The sequence below is a fragment of the Hesperophylax consimilis genome, chromosome 22 (genome assembly GCF_061612785.1).
Source record: "Hesperophylax consimilis isolate HC1 chromosome 22, BYU_Hcon_1.0, whole genome shotgun sequence".
In the NCBI taxonomy this organism is placed as follows: Eukaryota; Metazoa; Arthropoda; class Insecta; order Trichoptera; family Limnephilidae; genus Hesperophylax; species Hesperophylax consimilis.
Window position 1 is genome coordinate 1,228,292 of NC_142857.1, and position 18,490 is coordinate 1,246,781.

At 37.3% G+C, this 18,490-nt stretch overlaps 1 protein-coding gene across 1 annotated transcript in view; it reads left to right on the top strand.

Annotated features, from left to right (window-relative positions):
• Flo2 (flotillin-2) overlaps positions 1 to 18,490 on the top strand; it is a 710,730-nt gene that overhangs the window by 554,308 nt on the left and 137,932 nt on the right. The window contains exons 2-3 of the mRNA XM_089644844.1: positions 11,505 to 11,599; positions 13,470 to 13,671. Of these exons, the coding sequence (XP_089500970.1) occupies positions 11,505 to 11,599; positions 13,470 to 13,671 (297 nt within the window). The remainder of the gene's footprint in view (positions 1 to 11,504; positions 11,600 to 13,469; positions 13,672 to 18,490) is intronic.

The following is an 18,490-nucleotide window of genomic DNA, read 5'->3' on the forward strand; positions in this document are numbered from 1 at the left end:
TTGGATTGCTAATTACGATTTCCACACAAATTTTGGCATTTTGGACAGAACATGACATTATCTTAATCTAACGTAATTTTATATTTATCGCTTTCTTCCCAATGCGGCAAAATGCAAACAACTAAACGAGATAGACAATAATTTACTTACTTGTTTTTTGACGGTCAATATGAATGACTTTAAACGTTCTCACATAATGTATTCGAAGTGTTTACCATTTTAGTGATCCTTTTAAAATTACGAAAGTTACTTTAACTACACATTCTTTAGAGTTAATTCGTTTGTTTTTTACACGTGAGTCTCGCTACTTACAACTCAAATATCTGACTCGATTTATTTTGTACCTGCGAGTTTTTTTGTATGGTAAATGATACTTTTGTAACGCAGTCTTATAACTGTTTTTGTTGGTTTACTGGCCTTAATAACAGAATAGAAATGGCTCAAAGATCTACCTGTTGATGGAAGGAATCTAACGTGTTTTTTCCGACTTGTTTCTACGATGTTTGATTGAAATGAAGATGAACATTTCTGACTGTCGATAAATACCCCAAAACTCAATATAGGATCAGTGCTGAGATCGGGATATCCTCAGGCCTACTCGAATGGGTAGGTAGGTCAACAGGTATATTAAAGGATGGATACTTGAACCCACCTGGACTCTGGACTCTGAACACGAATACATTAAAAAATACTTCAAAACAACTCTAAAAAACGCCTACTATCTGGAATCAGTTATCAGTTTACATCCATTTGTGTAAGGGACGTCGGAGTTCGAAAACCCTAAATCGACACATAACTACAGTCAATGGGTACTCACGGTTGTAAGACGTAGTGTGAATAAAAAAAAATACATAATGAGTTATGAACTAACAACTCGATAATTTGGCTCAGCGTGACACCACTATGTTCGTAAGATTATGTTGGCTCGAAAGACTGCGACGGGCTAACTATTTTGCATGACTGCCAGGTGGCAGAAAGACGAAAATTATGTCAAGTGGAACCCTTTTGGAAACGTGTTGGAGGTTGACGAAGAAAATGGTGGAAGCTTTGGAGAAGACTGGACAGAATGGGATAAGCCTGGAAGTAAATAATAATAATAATAATACTTGGATGACTTGTTTTTGTGCAAAAACACCTCAAGGGCGCTGTACAAACTTATAATACATGTCTACAGTGATCTATGTTATTACTTAACTATTTATGGAGAAAATATACAGTACAATACTTACCTGGTAGGTCACTTGAGATTAACACTTAATTAACATTTTCTAATTGTTTATTGGCAAAATTTAGATACAAGATTTAGGACTTGAAAATTTGAATATAACTGGACTTTCTCTTAGGAATGGTATATTTAATTTAAGGGTACGACAGCTTAAAAAGGTAAGTTTTTAGTTTAGACCTGAATTCTGTTTGACTTGTTATGGATCTTAATTCCGGAGGGAGTTTATTCCAAGCCTTCGGCCCAGATACTCCGAAAGCGCGATCACCAAACTTAGTATTTGGCTTGCGCGTAGGTTCTATCAGTCTGCCTACAGCTGATGATGTTGCTGATCTAAGAGTTGACTGCCTCAGACCAGTGTTCTCCGGGACGCATAGTTCAGAGATGTAGGGTGGGGCCATTTCATTGATGGATTTAAACACCATCCAGCACAGTTTGTACTGGATTCTTTCAGGGCACTTGAGCTAGTGAAGGTTACGAAGGTTTACGGTTCTGAAATGTGCGAATATTTTGAAACCCCGGTTATGAGCCGTGCTGCTGCATTAAACACTGATTGAAGTTTGTCAATTTGATATTTTGGAAGGCTGGCATAAATGCCGTTGCAGTAATCGAGACGTGAGACTACGTAAGAGTTGATAAGTAGTTTTGTTGCTTCTGTAGGAAGGTTTCTTCGGACAGACTTGAGTTGTCTTAGGTGAAAAAAACCGGTGCTTACAGTCCTATTTATTTGACTTTTAAACGAAAAGTCTGAATCTAAATTGACACCGAGAAGTTTGACTGTTGTTTTTGGGATGATATCGCTGCCGGAAATAGTAATAGGTGAATTGTCTATGAAATGTTGACGTTTGTTTGTGGCTGCCCACAGAAACTCAGTCTTAGATGGATTGAGCTTCAGCTTGTTTGAAGACATCCAACGAGTTATTGCTTCTAGACATTCAGCTATACGGATCTTGAGACTATTGATTTAATTTGGAGCGCAGTAAAAATAAACTTGCTGATCGTCAGCGTAGCAGTATAGCGTAAAGTATCTAAAATAACTGGGGACAGGAGACGGTAGAGAGCGCGAAGAGTTAAATGATCGTTCTGGAATATATGACCGTGATGTAGAAGAAGTTTGAATAAAATTGCTGCTGAGCCAAGGAAAACATTTTATCTGTGTGATCTAGATCTACACAAAGCCATCACTTCTATAGCACAGTGACTCGTAATCAGACTATTGATCTCCACTAATGGTAACATATGTGGTTTCTTATTGCACTGCATTATTATTTCTCAATTCTTTATTAAATATGATCTTCTTTGATAACTTTTCAGTCCAATTGTCTTTATTGAAGATCTCCCAATGTCTAGTCTACGTGACTGTAACTTCGTCAGCCAGTTCCTTCCAAGGAAAGTGGAACACTGATTCACACAGTCACACTTATGGAGACATAGAAGACATGATATCAAGCAGTGTTTATTGGCAACCATTGAGTATGTTGTCTTTGTCCTTACCAAGGTGAATTCCACGAAGAAGTTTATGTATTTGTCCTTCCATCCTTTTGTTTGAAAAATCTCGGGATAGAGTTAACTAAACCAATATGAGTTTATTGGCGACGGGCTTTCGCCATTTAAAGTTTTTCTTTCTTTTTACGCTTATACATTTATGTATAGTATTTCGATTGGGCATTATTATTATTGCATAATAAATATGCGCATATTCTGATAGTTCGATGGGCACTGGACAATTAGATATTGTGTGATAACTGTCGAGATTAGAACGGTGTTTAAAAAAAAAATTTGAATGGTGGACAATAAAGCGGATAATCCAATTCAAGTAATAAGAGTATTTATTCTTTACCGACAATTGTCGTTTTTTCCATAGGTGTGTTTAAATTTTTTCAAAACTTAACTAACTAACTAACCATTACGCCGTTTCTCCGCAGGGGTAAGCAAAGAGGACGGACTGCCAAACAACTCGGTCTTGGCACACATTCATTGCCTCATTCACATTCATACATCGTCTCATACATACTCTTCTGTTATTCTAACTCTTGACATGGCCCGACTCAAGAGTCTATCTATCTATCAAGTATTCACTTGGTCGTGCCATGTCTTCCTCGGGCGTCCCCGACTTCTGCTACCATTCACATTTGCATCGTATATTCTCATTACACTCCTTTCTTCTCTCATTCGCTCTACATGCCCAAGCCATCTAAACGAGTCCTGACATGGCCCGACTCAAGTATCTGATTCACTTAGACGTGCCATGTCTTCCTCGGGCTTCCCCGAATTCTTTTACCATTCACATTTGCATCGTATATTCTCCTTACACTCCTTTCTTCTCTCATTCGCTCTACATGCCCAAACCACCTAAACGAGTCCTGACATGGCCCGACTCAAGTATCTGATTCACTTAGACGTGCCATGTCTTCCTCGAGCTTCCCCGAATTCTTTTACCATTCACATTTGCATCGTATATTCTCCTTACACTCCTTTCTTCTCTCATTCGCTCTACGTGCCCAAACCATCTAAACGAGTCCTGACATGGCCCGACTCAAGTATCTGATTCACTTAGACGTGCCATGTCTTCCTCGGGCTTCCCCGAATTCTTTTACCATTTACATTTGCATCGTATATTCTCCTTACACTCCTTTCTTCTCTCATTCGCTCTACATGCCCAAACCATCTAAACGAGTCCTGACATGGCCCGACTCAAGTGTCTGATTCACTTAGACGTGCCATGTCTTCCTCGAGCTTCCCCGAATTCTTTTTCCATTCACATTTGCATCGTATATTCTCCTTACACTCCTTTCTTCTCTCATTCTCTCTACGTGCCCAAACCATCTAAACGAGTCCTGACATGGCCCGACTCAAGTATCTGATTCACTTAGACGTGCCATGTCTTCCTCGGGCGTCCCCGACTTCTGCTACAATTCACATTTGCATCGTATATTCTCCTTAAACTCCTTTCTTCTCTCATTCGCTCTACATGCCCAAACCATCTAAACGAGTCCTGACATGGCCCGACTCGAGTATCTGATTCACTAAGACGTGCAATGTCTTCCTCGGGCGTCCCCGACTTCTGCTACCATTCACATTTGCATCGTATATTCTTCTTACACTCCTTTCTTCTCTCATTCGCTCTACATGCCCAAACCATCTAAACGAGTCCTGACATGGCCCGACTCAAGTATCTGATTCACTTAGACGTGCCATGTCTTCCTCGGGCTTCCCCGAATTCTTTTACCATTCACATTTGCATCGTATATTCTCCTTACATTCCTTTCTTCTCTCATTCGCTCTACATGCTCAAACCATCTAAACGAGTCTTGACATGGCCCGACTCAAGTATCTGATTCACTTAGACGTGCCATGTCTTCCTCGGGCTTCCCCGAATTCTTTTACCATTCACATTTGCATCGTATATTCTCCTTACACTCCTTTCTTCTCTCATTCGCTCTATATGACCAAACCATCTAAACGAGTTCTGACATGGCCCGACTCAAGTATCTGATTCACTTAGACGTGCCATGTCTTCCTCGGGCTTCCCCGAATTCTTTTACCATTCACATTTGCATCGTATATTCTCCTTACATTCCTTTCTTCTCTCATTCGCTCTACATGCCCAAACCATCTAAACGAGTCTTGACATGGCCCGACTCAAGTATCTGATTTACTTAGACGTGCCATGTCTTCCTCGGGCTTCCCCGAATTCTTTTACCATTCACATTTGCATCGTATATTCTCCTTACACTCCTTTCTTCTCTCATTCGCTCTATATGCCCAAACCATCTAAACGAGTCCTGACATGGCCCGACTCAAGTATCTGATTCACTTAGACGTGCCATGTCTTCCTCGGGCTTCCCCGAATTCTTTTACCATTCACATTTGCATCGTATATTCTCCCTACACTCCTTTCTTCTCTCATTCGCTCTACATGCCCAAACCATCTAAACGAGTCCTGACATGGCCCGACTCAAGTATCTGATTCACTTAGACGTGCCATGTCTTCCTCGGGCTTCCCCGAATTCTTTTACCATTCACATTTGCATCGTATATTCTCCTTACACTCCTTTCTTCGCTCATTTGCTCTACGTGCCCAAACCATCTAAGCGTCCCTTTCTTGATCTTACTCATTACGCTTACATCAGCCTTGCACTTTTTGCGGATCTCCACATTTGTCACACGATCATACATGGTTTTAACACACACGCCTCAGGGATCTCATTTCTACAGCATTCAGTCTACTTTCACCTTTCTCTGCTATTTCCATGCCTCACTTCCGTACATCAGGGTAGGTACCAGCACTCAATTGTGGACTGCTTCGCTTCTTTGAACATTTTTTTTAGCTAGCATCAACTGCTTTTAGTTCTCCATTAATGTTACCTGCATTTACCCTTATTACAATATCTCTGTCAGCCTTCCCATCTCTCATAAACATATTTTATTTTTATTTTCTAGATTCTTATATTCCATGAAGTGGTGAATCATTTTAATTTACTGAATTTAAAGTTAATGCTATATACTCCCTAAATACACAAACTCATCCTCCTATATTGCACACTGTTTTCGTACTCTCTCTTTCAAACACCATTACTTTAGACTTTGTTCATCCTAGATACGAGAGACAAAAATACAGATATAAAAATAATTGTCACAAAAATAATTAAAGTTCAGAATTAACAAAAAAATGTTCTTCGTTTCGGCTACCTACATTTGTTACTTAGTTCAACATAACGCTTAATTATTTTGCATAAATTCCTTAACCCCGCATAATGTCAAATTCACTGTTAACTGTGCCGGATACAATAAGTTGTCGCGATGTTTACAGTTAAGTGTTTAAGGAGAACGAGTCATCTTTCATTAGACAGTCAACGATAGTAAAAGTGATTTACTATTTGGAGTCAATTTTCACTCGTCCCTCAAACACATAATTGAAATGTAAGGTTATTTAGTAAATTATGAATCCTATTCATATTATATATATCTAAACTGTGACTGAAAATTCTAACGTCTTCAATTGTCTAAATATGTTCATATATTATATAATACATACTCGAATTTGCCAAACACAGTCAGCTTTTCACCGCCGTCAATAATACAATCAAAAGACTTTCTTAATGACAATGCACATTAATTAAATCTAAGTAAATTAAATCACGCGTCGAAACAATCGTTGATTTCAAAGAACATATATTCAGTATCTACTTATAACTGAAAAAGTACATTTGTGTTACACCGCACGGTACCTACTTCAATTTTACACATGTACCCGGTACCTACAGCACTGTTAGATAAACGTAAGTCTTTGTGGTGAAACTTTTTATCTTAACTAGAAATTAAAGAAGATGAACTCTTATTAAACTCTCATTTGCACTGAATATGATATGTAAAACATGATAGAACCATGAATGAACACTATAATATGAATTGATACCAAAAAGGTTTTGGTTAAGTCCTTCGGAGACCTTAAAAGGACTTGTTCCAGGTATCATCACTTGCACACTGCTTTAACTCACCGGCGCTAACGGTAGAACAGGTTACGGGTTCATTCTTGTTTCAGGTAAGGTAAGGTAGGGAGCGTGCTTCGGGGACGCTGTTTGCGGTGCCACTGGCGGACCGGCTGATGGCTGTTACTGCTTGCTGCTTGACCCACTTCTTGGGCCTTGACCGCCGCAAGAACAGTTTTCACTCCGCATGGTGTGCTCGGTGCTCTGGGCTCTACTGAAGAAAGAACTACATAATAATACTATTTTCGTGAATTTCAATTACATTTTTACAAGCATTATCCAATACACATTAGAAATGATTACAAATACTGTCGTTATGGAGTTCTGCAGGCAGCGATGAACGTGACGTCGTCAATGAGAAGAAGATTCTTTCAAGAATCACAATTTTTGTCCTTTTCTCTCCTCACAGACGTGAAATACACCAATGTCTGAAGCGATTCAATTCAGCAAGAATATGCCCATCTGCACTAGGATTTTTCTTACTTTTCAAGTTGTTTTATGGGCACCTCCTTCGGTCCTGTTGTCCTGCATCCTTAAGATTAATCAATTTATTTTGGAGCTCTTTTAGATAATCAACAAGAATAGCAAATTTCTCGAAACAATGGCGCAGCAGTCTGAAGATCATCTATGTCGTCTTCGGAAATTTTGTGTCAAGATTATCTACTTTTATCTGTTTTTAGACAATTGTGTGTTTTCAGTAATAAAACCTGACATAATGTCGAAAAATAAATGTATCAAATAATCTACGTATATAAAAAAGGACTCAGTTTCCAGGAACCTGTGGTGGAAGTTATGTGGATAAGGAGTAAGGGCAAGATACGAATTTAACCTGGGAAGTTTATAGTTCTAGAAGCTTAGTGAGTGAAACCTTTTTTTCTAGCCGTTTTGCAATTAATTTTCTCGGTTTTTTTTTAATACCACTTTTCTCGCTCTGCGGTTTTATGATCCCAACCTCTCCTTTACTTCCCCCACCCCTTTCTCTAACGGTGATGAAGATCGCTCCTCCTGCTTCGCACTCTCAGCTGATAAAACTAGCCCATACAACTAGATGCATTTGGAGGACTTCTTGGTAATTGTCTTCTCGTTCGACACTTTCAATTATTACTATTGAGACGGACGTGTTAAAGCACGTATCATTAATGGATTCACCCATAGACACAATATTCATATGTCTATGGATTCACCACTTTTTAATACCTACACTAATACATACTTGTTTTTTTACCGCCAATTTGGTCTGCCATATTATTTAGATTTCTCATTTGTTCTGTTATAATGTATTTTTATAGAATATTATTCTGAATACCTGTGAAATGAATGTTCGAGTCTCATTTTTGTTTACGCCATTCGGCTTTGCCTTTATTTTATTTTCACTTTTGATTCTCTTTACTCTCGTTTTATAATGACGTCTGAATTCTTTGCAACGTTCCTCTTTGTTAAAAAAATATTCTCGATGACTTTAGAATTTACTCATAAATGAATCGATTTAATACTAATCTACCTTGAAAGAAATCGACTTCCGAGAAATTTGCACGATTCGTGGCTCTCAAATAGCTCATTATCCGACTTTTTAACACAAGAAAACAGCGTGACAATAACAAACAACAATAACTGCTATACACTAACGTCTCAGGCCCCAAAAAATCGAGCTCTTCATTTACACTCATTCGCACTCGTTTCTTGAGATATTTTCGATGGAGCAATTATTATACTATTTTATTATCTACGGCTTTCTTTATTTTATTTGATTTTTGCACAATTATGAGAACTGCAGATCGCTATCCAGTCACTGCTTGAAGTTATCGTTATCGTCTGCTTATGGCAGTCCATATATTCCCAGCCTAAAAGAGATAATTGAATATTAAACTAAAAAGCTTACCGGCTACGACGGAAGTTTTAAATATGTTTTTCGGACCGTTTACGGAGGCAACTAGAGCTGAAAATGACTTAATATTATGGAACCCGAATAACTGCACCGTTATCGAGTTTCAAGTTATCAAATTATGATTATTTTTCCCTTCTGCTTGTTTGGTGTGCATTACAATATTTGTAGTGTTATTATTATTATTTTACCATAGTGAATTGTCTCTCTTATACCACGGACCATAGTCTACCTCAACAATGCAGGCGGAGTAGAATCCACCGTAAAATTATAAGGTTCAACTAAACCAACCTGCAATGGTCCGATAAATAATGCGGCAAACCTACTGACACACTGTAAAACGAATCGAATCGTTCTCTAATGGCAGACTCGATTCCGTGAATATAAATGACTTCATCAGATGCGTATGTTTTGCCGGTCTAAACTAGACCAGTTTTTATTTCACCGGCTTTTTTGTTTGTATTTTTTTTACATTAATGTAATTTCGGAATTTTCTTTGTGTTACCGGCTGACTTTACATTTTTCAATTGCGTTTATTTTTTTTATTCCATCTCCACATAGGAGACACGAACATTGCCTCGAGGTCAACGTCATACTTTGAGATTTGAAGAGACCCATGTTCTAGGGTGGAGGAAACACAAAAGCCGACACGTCCACAGCTAATCTGTAAAAATAACCCGCTCTCGTACTGTATACAAAACTTTGAAAGCGAAGAGATCAATGGCCATAGATTTTCAGAGCGACTTCCATAAAAATAATGATGAAACATAATATACAGTATGCTCACCTAACGTTTATATTCCAAAGAATGCAATCCTTCCGTGAAGGAATGGGAATTTAGATTATTAGTATTGTTTAGAATATATGCTTTTAAACAGTCAAAGGTATCTTTTTATGTATCTGGGGCCTCTAGTCAACAGTAGGCTGTACACTGGAGGTTATCCATCGCTCAACCACCCTGTTTTTTATTGAGGTTTTGAACCTCGTTGCGTTGTTTATACCAACACTTCGTATACGTACACTTATACGTACACTTCGTCAAATGTAGATGCGACATCAAGCCTGATAATGAACCGCATTTTATACTTGTAGACCCAGATTTCAAACTTCCCACCACCATAATTTTTTTGAAAATCAAATCAATTAATCATACAAACATACGCCAGTAGCTCGTGTCTGTCGGTAGTCTAACGGTGGTCTTTGTATAGGTGACTATAGACATGACATGTTATTGGGTGGGTAACGGAAGCGATGAACCGGTTCAATAATTGGACAAGAAGTATCTATGTATCGTCGTTGATTGAACGGCAATCAGCCGCTGCAAATACAAACCATCAATTGCGAATTGGACCAATAAAAATGTATCGCTCTCTTGTTTCAGAAATTTGGACTCAATGACTTTCCTAACCCGTGTTTTGTATTCGGTTACCATTTTTTTTAAATGTTTACATTTCCTTAGCCAATTTAGCGATTTTTGATTTTAATTTTGATGAAAGGGGATTTACAGAACCAATTTTTTTTTCATAATCGTTAATCCAAAGGAACTTCCAAAATACACGCATGAACCTAGTATGGTAGTTTGTAATTTAATTGTAATTTATAATTTATTAATGAATAATAAACTAATAATATTGTTGGAAATCAAATCAATTATTCATACAAACATACGCCAGTAGCTCGTGTCTGTCGGTAGTCTAACGGTGTTTCAAAGCAAACCACTGAAACTTTGTTTGTCGTTAATCATTAGTCATTGATTATTTATGGAACAGGAGACATTAAGATCTCTTTTCTTTACTTTACAATGCCCCGGGGAAGGTTCCGAAAGTTTCGCGTAAGGTTCTTGGTCGAGACTACGTGCGATGATTAACGTGCCAATAATATTAACTTTTTATGTAAACAATTAGTACCTACATATTTGTTCAGATCATTCTCAAGTCAATAGGCAGTTTGAGTTGTTTTTTCGATGCTTCTCTTCTCTGGTGGCTTAAACATAAATACTTTAGGTTTTATTACGTTTCCTTGTTATTCTGGTGTCACTTTTTGTCGATCTAAATTGTGTGCATGCATCAGTTCATTTGTATTTTACATAAATCATTTCGTGCTCGGCGACGTCTAATTTACTTTCTACCCACATCACTTCTTGTTTGCATGCTACTGCATCTACAATCTGTCGTCTCGTCTGGTCTACGTGCAGATTTGTGGTGAAAACTTGCGGGAAGTTTCTACGACTTGTAACGATTGTCTTATTGGACCTGTCGTTATCATTACCATTTCAATTTTACTATTTCCTACACTCACTTAAAGGAAACTACTTGGCATTTATCGCGATTTATTTTTGTGGTATTTTTTGGCCAACGTTTCGGATAGCGTTACAGTGTCCGGGCAGATGCGATTGTAATGGACGTGATTGAAACTGTAACGCTGTCCGAAACGTTGACTAAGCAACGAGGAAGCGCCACATGGCATAAAACCCCAAAAATAAATCACGATAAATACCAATTAGTTTCCTTTAAGTGAGTGTAGGAAATAGTAAATAAAATAATTCTTGTTGCCATAATCTCAAATCATATCTAATTGTTTTACCGGAGTATATGCTTTTAGACTGTTCAATTTTAATTTTGGATATTTTTCCTTTTTGATATCACAAATCACAAGTAATAATTTAGTAAGTAGGTACTTCTTCTTCTTCTTTATTAGTCTGTGGCGTCACGTTTTACTCAAAGACCTTCCTCAAATTTACCCATCACTTTTAGACAAAGACCTCCCTAAAACTTACCCGTGACTTTGAACCCTTCAGAGGGTTTTAAAGAGATATGTAAAGAAAATTTCTCAAATTGCTGATTTTTAGACCATTAGTGTCACCAATATTATTATTGTTTTTGTAATAATGTATCTGTTTGGTTTCCAGGTGGTTGCTGTGGCTCAACCAAGAAGGAGACAATCGTAGGAGGATGGGCTTGGGCGTGGTGGCTCGTCACAGACGTACAGAGGCTGTCACTAGAGGTATCAATCTTCAACTAGCTTTTCATTGTGTTCTTCTTATATGAATAACTCCAGTTTGTTAATTTGAATTGACTCTATGAAATTTGTTAACACTTGTTAAAAAGGGCTGAAAAATGTCATGATTACGAAAGCGCGAAGGATATGGAACGTGTCGCCGCAAAACAAGGCTGCGTAATGTCGCCGTGGTTATTCAATCTATACATGGATAATTGTATGCAAGAATTGAAAGAGGTGGGATTGGGCGCGAATTTGAATAATTTGAAAGTATGTTGCCTGTTGTATGCTGATGATGCGGTGCTGATTGCTAATAGTATAGATGATCTACAGTCTCTCGTGTCTAGGATGAACGAAGTATGCATGAAGAATGAGTTAATGATGAATGTAAGTAAGTCTAAAGTAATGGTGTTTGAAAGAGAGAGTACGAAAACAGTGTGCAATATAATTGTGAATGGGGAATACTTGGAGCAGGTGGATGAGTTTGTGTATTTAGGAAGTATGTTTACGAGAGATGGGAAGGCTGACAGAGATATCGAAAGAAGGGTAAATGCAGGTAATTCCGTTAATGGAGGACTAAACGCCGTAGGCGCTAACAAAAAATTGTCCAAAAAAGCGAAGTTAGCAGTCCACAACGGAGTGCTGGTACCTACCTTGATGTATGGAAGTGAGGCATGGAACTGGCAAAGAAAGGATGAAAGTAGATTAAATGCTGTTGAAATGAGATCCCTGAGGCGTATGTGTGGTAAAACCATGTTTGATCGTGTGAGGAATGTGGAGATCCGCAAAGAGTGCAAGGCTGATGTAAGCGTAATGAGTAAGATTAAGAAAGGGACGCTTAGATGGTTTGGGCATGTAGAGCGAATGAGCGAAGATAGGAGTGTAAGGAGGATATATGATGCAAATGTGAATGGTAGCAGAAGTCGGGGACGCCCGAGGAAGACATGGCACGATCAAGTGAATCAGATACTCGAGTCGGGCCATGTATGAATGTGAATGAGGCAAGGAGTGTGTGCCAAGACCGAGTTGTTTGGCGGTCCGTCCTCTCTGCCTACCCCTGCGGGGAAACGGCGTGATGGTTAGTTAGTTAGTTAGTTAGTCGCCGCATCAGATGTTTATGGTGGAGACTACGCCAATATATGAGGAGGATGCTATTGGAACTTAATAGTATTAGGCATAACTTTGGTATGAATTACTGTTCACTGACTACATAATTTAAAAGGAGCATCATGTTAATCTTTACAATGCGCATACATATCGCTTCTCTTCTGTAGATCACCACTTATTACATAACTCACACTATAAACTCACTCGCACATTCACACACGCACTTATTCAGTACACACACCCCTCGCCGGTAATTAATGTACCCACTACAAATAAGATATTACAACGAAGATCACAGATCACCCGTTATGAAATAATATTTAATATGTGTAAATTGTTTCGTCACTATAACTGATTGTTACTATGACGAAACAGTTGCACTGTTTTGTTTCTGTAATATAAATAAAATAAAATAAATGTATCAGTGTAGGTAGATACTACTTTAAAATAATAAATAAACAAATTGTTGATGCCATGGTTGATTTGGATGGATTCATCCCTGTTGTTTATTTTCGTCTCATTATCTGCATCTTGCTCATTTTTTGAAATGACCACCACCTTACCACCTTACAAGAAATTATTTTATTTGAGTATAATATGGAAAAGTGTCCTGTGTGTTTTTTTTGGAGTCAAATGAAGTTCTATAATATACCTATGTGTCCATTTGGTGATCTTTAACCACACCTGTCAGGAAGTGAATACGGATCAGAGAGTTCCCTTGTTACTGATTCCTAAAAATGTGTCATTTTATTCCTTTTGTGTCTTCCAGGTGATGACTCTGAACCCCATGTGCGAGAGCGTGGAGACGGCCCAGGGTGTACCGCTCACGGTGACTGGAGTGGCCCAGTGCAAGATCATGAAGGCCGACGAGCTGCTTGGTACCGCTTCCGAGCAGTTCCTCGGCAAGACCGTCAAGGAGATTAAGATGACCGTCCTGCAGACCCTCGAGGGACACCTGAGAGCGATTCTGGGTGAGTCCTGTTTTACTTATTCATACTTGGGTTGACGATATTAACCAAAGTTCAACTCCACACAAGAGATCTTGAGGGTTCTAGGTCTCATTTGAAAATGCTGTGGAGAGTATTTTTAGCATTTCAGGCCTCTTGCGTATTTTGTCAGAAGGTATTTCCGTCTTGAAATAAAATCTAAATAAACAGAAAATATCGAGAGAAGTTTCGCGCCATTTTGCTGTTACTTTGTTCCTTTCCCATAAGTTGAGGTTCAGTTAGGCAGTTCGGCCCCTGTATGTATAATGTATACGTAGCATTAGATGTTTTTCGTGTTCTGTGGCGTAAATTAAAGCGACATCTACCGCATATTCTTCTGTAGTTCTGCTTCTCAGCCTAGCTTTGCAGTAGTTACCTAACGTATGCATGTGCTCGTCTGTGTTTTGGTTTCAGACGCCAGATGGCGCTAGTAACAAAATTAAATTGTTCGATCCTAGACTGGTGAGGTAGGTCAGGATTCGGATTTTCATTATTCGTGCTACCATTTTTGTCAATTTAGCTTTCACGCTTTTGATATTACGTCAGCATCGTTTTTTTCGAATGTACCAAGGTACTTGGCATCAACCAACAATCATAATGATATACAAATACCTAGTGTTTCTTTATTCATCAAATTTAAATGATTACAATTTTTTGTGTTCTTAACAATCACCATACTAGGCTCATGCCCGTATTATGGTAGTCATAATGCTTTAAATTACAATGTTAAGATGTACAGAAATAGCATGTTGAAAAACAAAAATTAATAAAATAATTACAAAATAAAATATACAAAATTACTTACAATATTAAGATGAGAAAGATAGCAAGTTGTAAAATAAAATATAATAGGTGTAACAAAACATAAGAAATAAAGAGAGAGAAAAAGAGAGATGAAAAAAAACATATTTAAAGAAAAATAAGTATAGATACATATTTAGATATATATAATACAGAATTGAATATAAACTAAGAGATACAAATATTTTAAAGAAAGATATATTATTATTCACCAATTTTACTATAGATTCTTGTTTGAATTATTATTTTAAATATTAGAGTGAACAATTATTTCCACAATATTTTGTCAACAAATTCTAGAGCGACTCTTTAAGTACAAGACACATATCAGTGGTGTCAAACACTTTTTTGTAATTAATATGAATAGTTTTTAATCTTTCTGATATTTTTTTGAGTTTTTCTTTATTCATTATACAAGTTTTTTTTCACAAAATAGAATTAGAATCGTATAAAAGAGCAGTCAATTTAATTTAATGACCCGAGACATTTTTTTGAAATAGTTCCTTCCCTTTATCAATAGCCAATTCTGAATACTTTTTATAAAAAGATTATCAGTTTCCGATTTTCTGGTATCTATATTGAGTGAATTGAATATCTTGGGAGCAATATAAGAGAATTGTCGCTGGGTGAATGCTGTTTTTGCTGGAGGAATTGTACATTTTAGGTGTGACCAGCAACGAGTGTGAATATTTTGTTGTTTTTTTTCCATATATATGAATAGTTCCATATTAAGAATTATTTACATGTCACTCGCGGAATCAACTTTAAGATATGGAATAACCACTTGGGGACATTCTAGCAAAACAAATTTAAATTACGCACAATCAATACAAAATTCTATCGTTAAATTACTAGTTAAAAAAAATATTTTTTCGCAGAGACGAAACATTTCACTTTTGTATCAAAATTTAACAGTTTTGCCGGTGCAGGCCTTATTGTGGTATAAAATATTGATTCAGCACATATCTGACTCTGAGTATAAGAGGAAAGTTGAACATGGGCACAATACTAGGTTCACAAAGAATGAAGGCATGCTTGTACCTAAACATAATAATAAATACGGACAGAGAACCCTTGAGTATAATGTGCCTAAAATATATAATATGCTACCCGGTAATATTAAGAAATGCGAATTTCCAAATAGAGTCAGATATTTGCTGAAAACATGGCTACTAGGTAGAAATAATTTGTATTAGGCGATTTAATGTGTAAGTTTATTGTTATTGTATAAATTAAGGTCTAAGTTGTATTCTGTAAAAAGTTGTAATAAAAATCCTGTTTGACAAACTACTTAACTGTAGTTTAACGGGATATATATGAAATAAATAATAATAGTCTTAATGTATAATTTACGAATATCTAGGAATTTAAATTTTTTGAAAAGTCGCTCTGACGGGTGTGACAGGTGACATTTGAATATTATCCCTAGCAATAGTTTTTTGTGTTAAAATCATGGGACGGATAATTGATGATGCACAACCTCCCCATCCCACAACCCCACATTTAGCAATTGCTTGAAAGAGTGCAAAGTAGACACATTTTAATGTTTTTAGGTTAAGGATAAAGGATAAAAAATGTAGCATAATCTCCGAAGTCTTTTTGTTGTACTCGTATAATTGATATATGCCTCTCAGCGCAGTTGAAGTTGAAGTCACATATAAGGTGCACTTATATGTGACTACGCATAAAGGTATGAAGCAAATACACCAAAAATATTTAAATGTGTTTTTCATAGAAAAATATGAATTATTTTATTTATTTCTCTCTTTTATCCTAATTCCGCACAATAGTCCCAAATGACCAGAGCCTGTGGGACTATGGCATCCCCAATCGGAATATGTTGTGAGGCTGAAGGAAATGGACAGGAAAGCAGAGAGGACAAGGAAGATTACAAACATGTAAGTTATTGTCTAGATCTGGGCACTAAACACGGCTAAAGCCATTTTACGTGCCCAAAATTTTTATTCTGAATGGTCTCCTTCAGGATTTTTCACTAAAAAGGCGCTTTACAATTTATCAACTTGATAAACAATCGATACAGATGGTTGGCAGGCATATAGCTTACACATGAATTTGCAATCTGTATATTTTATATATTTTTCTTCTCAGATAAATTGCTCATTTACGATGAAATGTGTATTTGTAAATATCTTTGAATTACCCGAAAAACTTCAATATTCGTATTGGCTATTTACGTGCAGTGTGCACCTCGTGCACCGGTCATTGACTCCGACCAAATCAATACATAAAAGTCCTTCGTCTGCCATACGAATAGTGTTGTTTTACTGACAGCAACCGGTTCAAGTACTCGTACCTGTCGCCTGTCGCCTGTCAGTCCTATCACGAATCACTACAGTGCAGTGGTAGGCAGTAAGCTACTGCTGAGAAATCTATTATTCAAATATCGAACTGTCTGCTCCACTACACACGCTACACCTCATATCCGGTCAGTCACTTGTACCTACTTCCGGATTATAAATTACCTTTGAGCTATTATTAGTTCTGGAGACATTCACTATTATTTTATAAGCAAATACGAGTATGTTTTGATCAGTTGTTTTTTTACGATAATATCAGATTAGATATTACCGACACTAATAGAAATTGTATGTAACTATCAACTTGTTTTACTATCAGGCGTCGCTCAAGTATTTGACACAATTTTAGTTTATATTTTTTTATTTGAAATTCCCAACTGCTCCCAACCGTCTGGAGCCAGTCAGACTATGGCATCCCCGATTGAGCTATGTTGTGAGGCTGAAGGTAGTGGGGAGGGGAGGAGATGAGGCGGAGGAAGGTGGGAAAGTATCTGGCTCTTCAGATCAGGTCACCAAACACGGCCAAAGCCATTTCAAGTAACGTTTCAATTATGAATGGTGTTCTTATACCAGGGCGGTACTGAAAGTTTCTTCCACTCTGGAACGTGCCGCAAATATACTTTATGTTATTTTAAATGAGTAATTTGTGAAATAACAAACATCAATTTTTGAAGTGAAACTTCTTTACGCGCGTTATGCAATTTCGAGGACCGGAGTAAAACCAACTCATGACCGTCATCAAAAACCGTGATCATTTCGCTATAGGAGTCTAGCCAATATTATATACCTACTTTCGGTCGCTCTCCAAACTCAGCTTCGCGGTCTAGAGGCAAAGCGCCCGATTGTCGTCGTGAAGAACCGAGGTTCGATCCCCGCTTTAACTAATTTTTTTAATAATAATATTTTTTAAAGTGATAAAATGCTCTCGTGCTGCGACTTTTAGATATTTTGACTATATGATATTTTGGTCCAATACGTAATAACCGCGGTCTAGAGGCAGAGCGTTCGACACTCGTTATGCAGGACCCGGGTTCGAATCCCATATTTTTATAACTTTTAATTTTTGTTTATGAACGATTTGTAATAATGTAGTAAAAAATTAGATAAATTTGTTAATTTAAATTTAATTTACTTTTCGGTACCTATATGATATTTTGGTCGAAATATAGCTTACAAATCGTGCCGGTAGAGTCGCTCGGTATTTTGATTAATTATTTTTATTTTGAATCATTAAAATTACTAATCAACGCCGATAACGCCGCGTTGCGCGAAATATCTCTCCTCGCGGTTTAGAGGCAGAGCGTTCGACACTCGTTATGCAGGACCCGGGTTCGAATCCCATATTTGTATAACTTTTAATTTTTTTATCAACGATTTGTTTTTTTTACTTATAAATATGTCAATAGACAGAAAAAAAGAGAGAATGAAATGAAAAGAGAGAGAGAAGAATACTAAAAGTTTCACTTCCGTCGTGCGTAGGCTTGCCACACACTGCATTTTTTTTGTTATTTGTTTTTGTGGTGTTATGCCTTGTTGCGCTAACTCCTTCTTTAGCCAACGTTTCGGACAGCATTGCCGTGTCCATCATCAGGGTAGATGTGTTATATACAGATAACACATCTGCCCTGATGATCGACACTACAATGCTGTCCGAAACGTTGGCTAAAGAAGGAGTTAGCGCAACA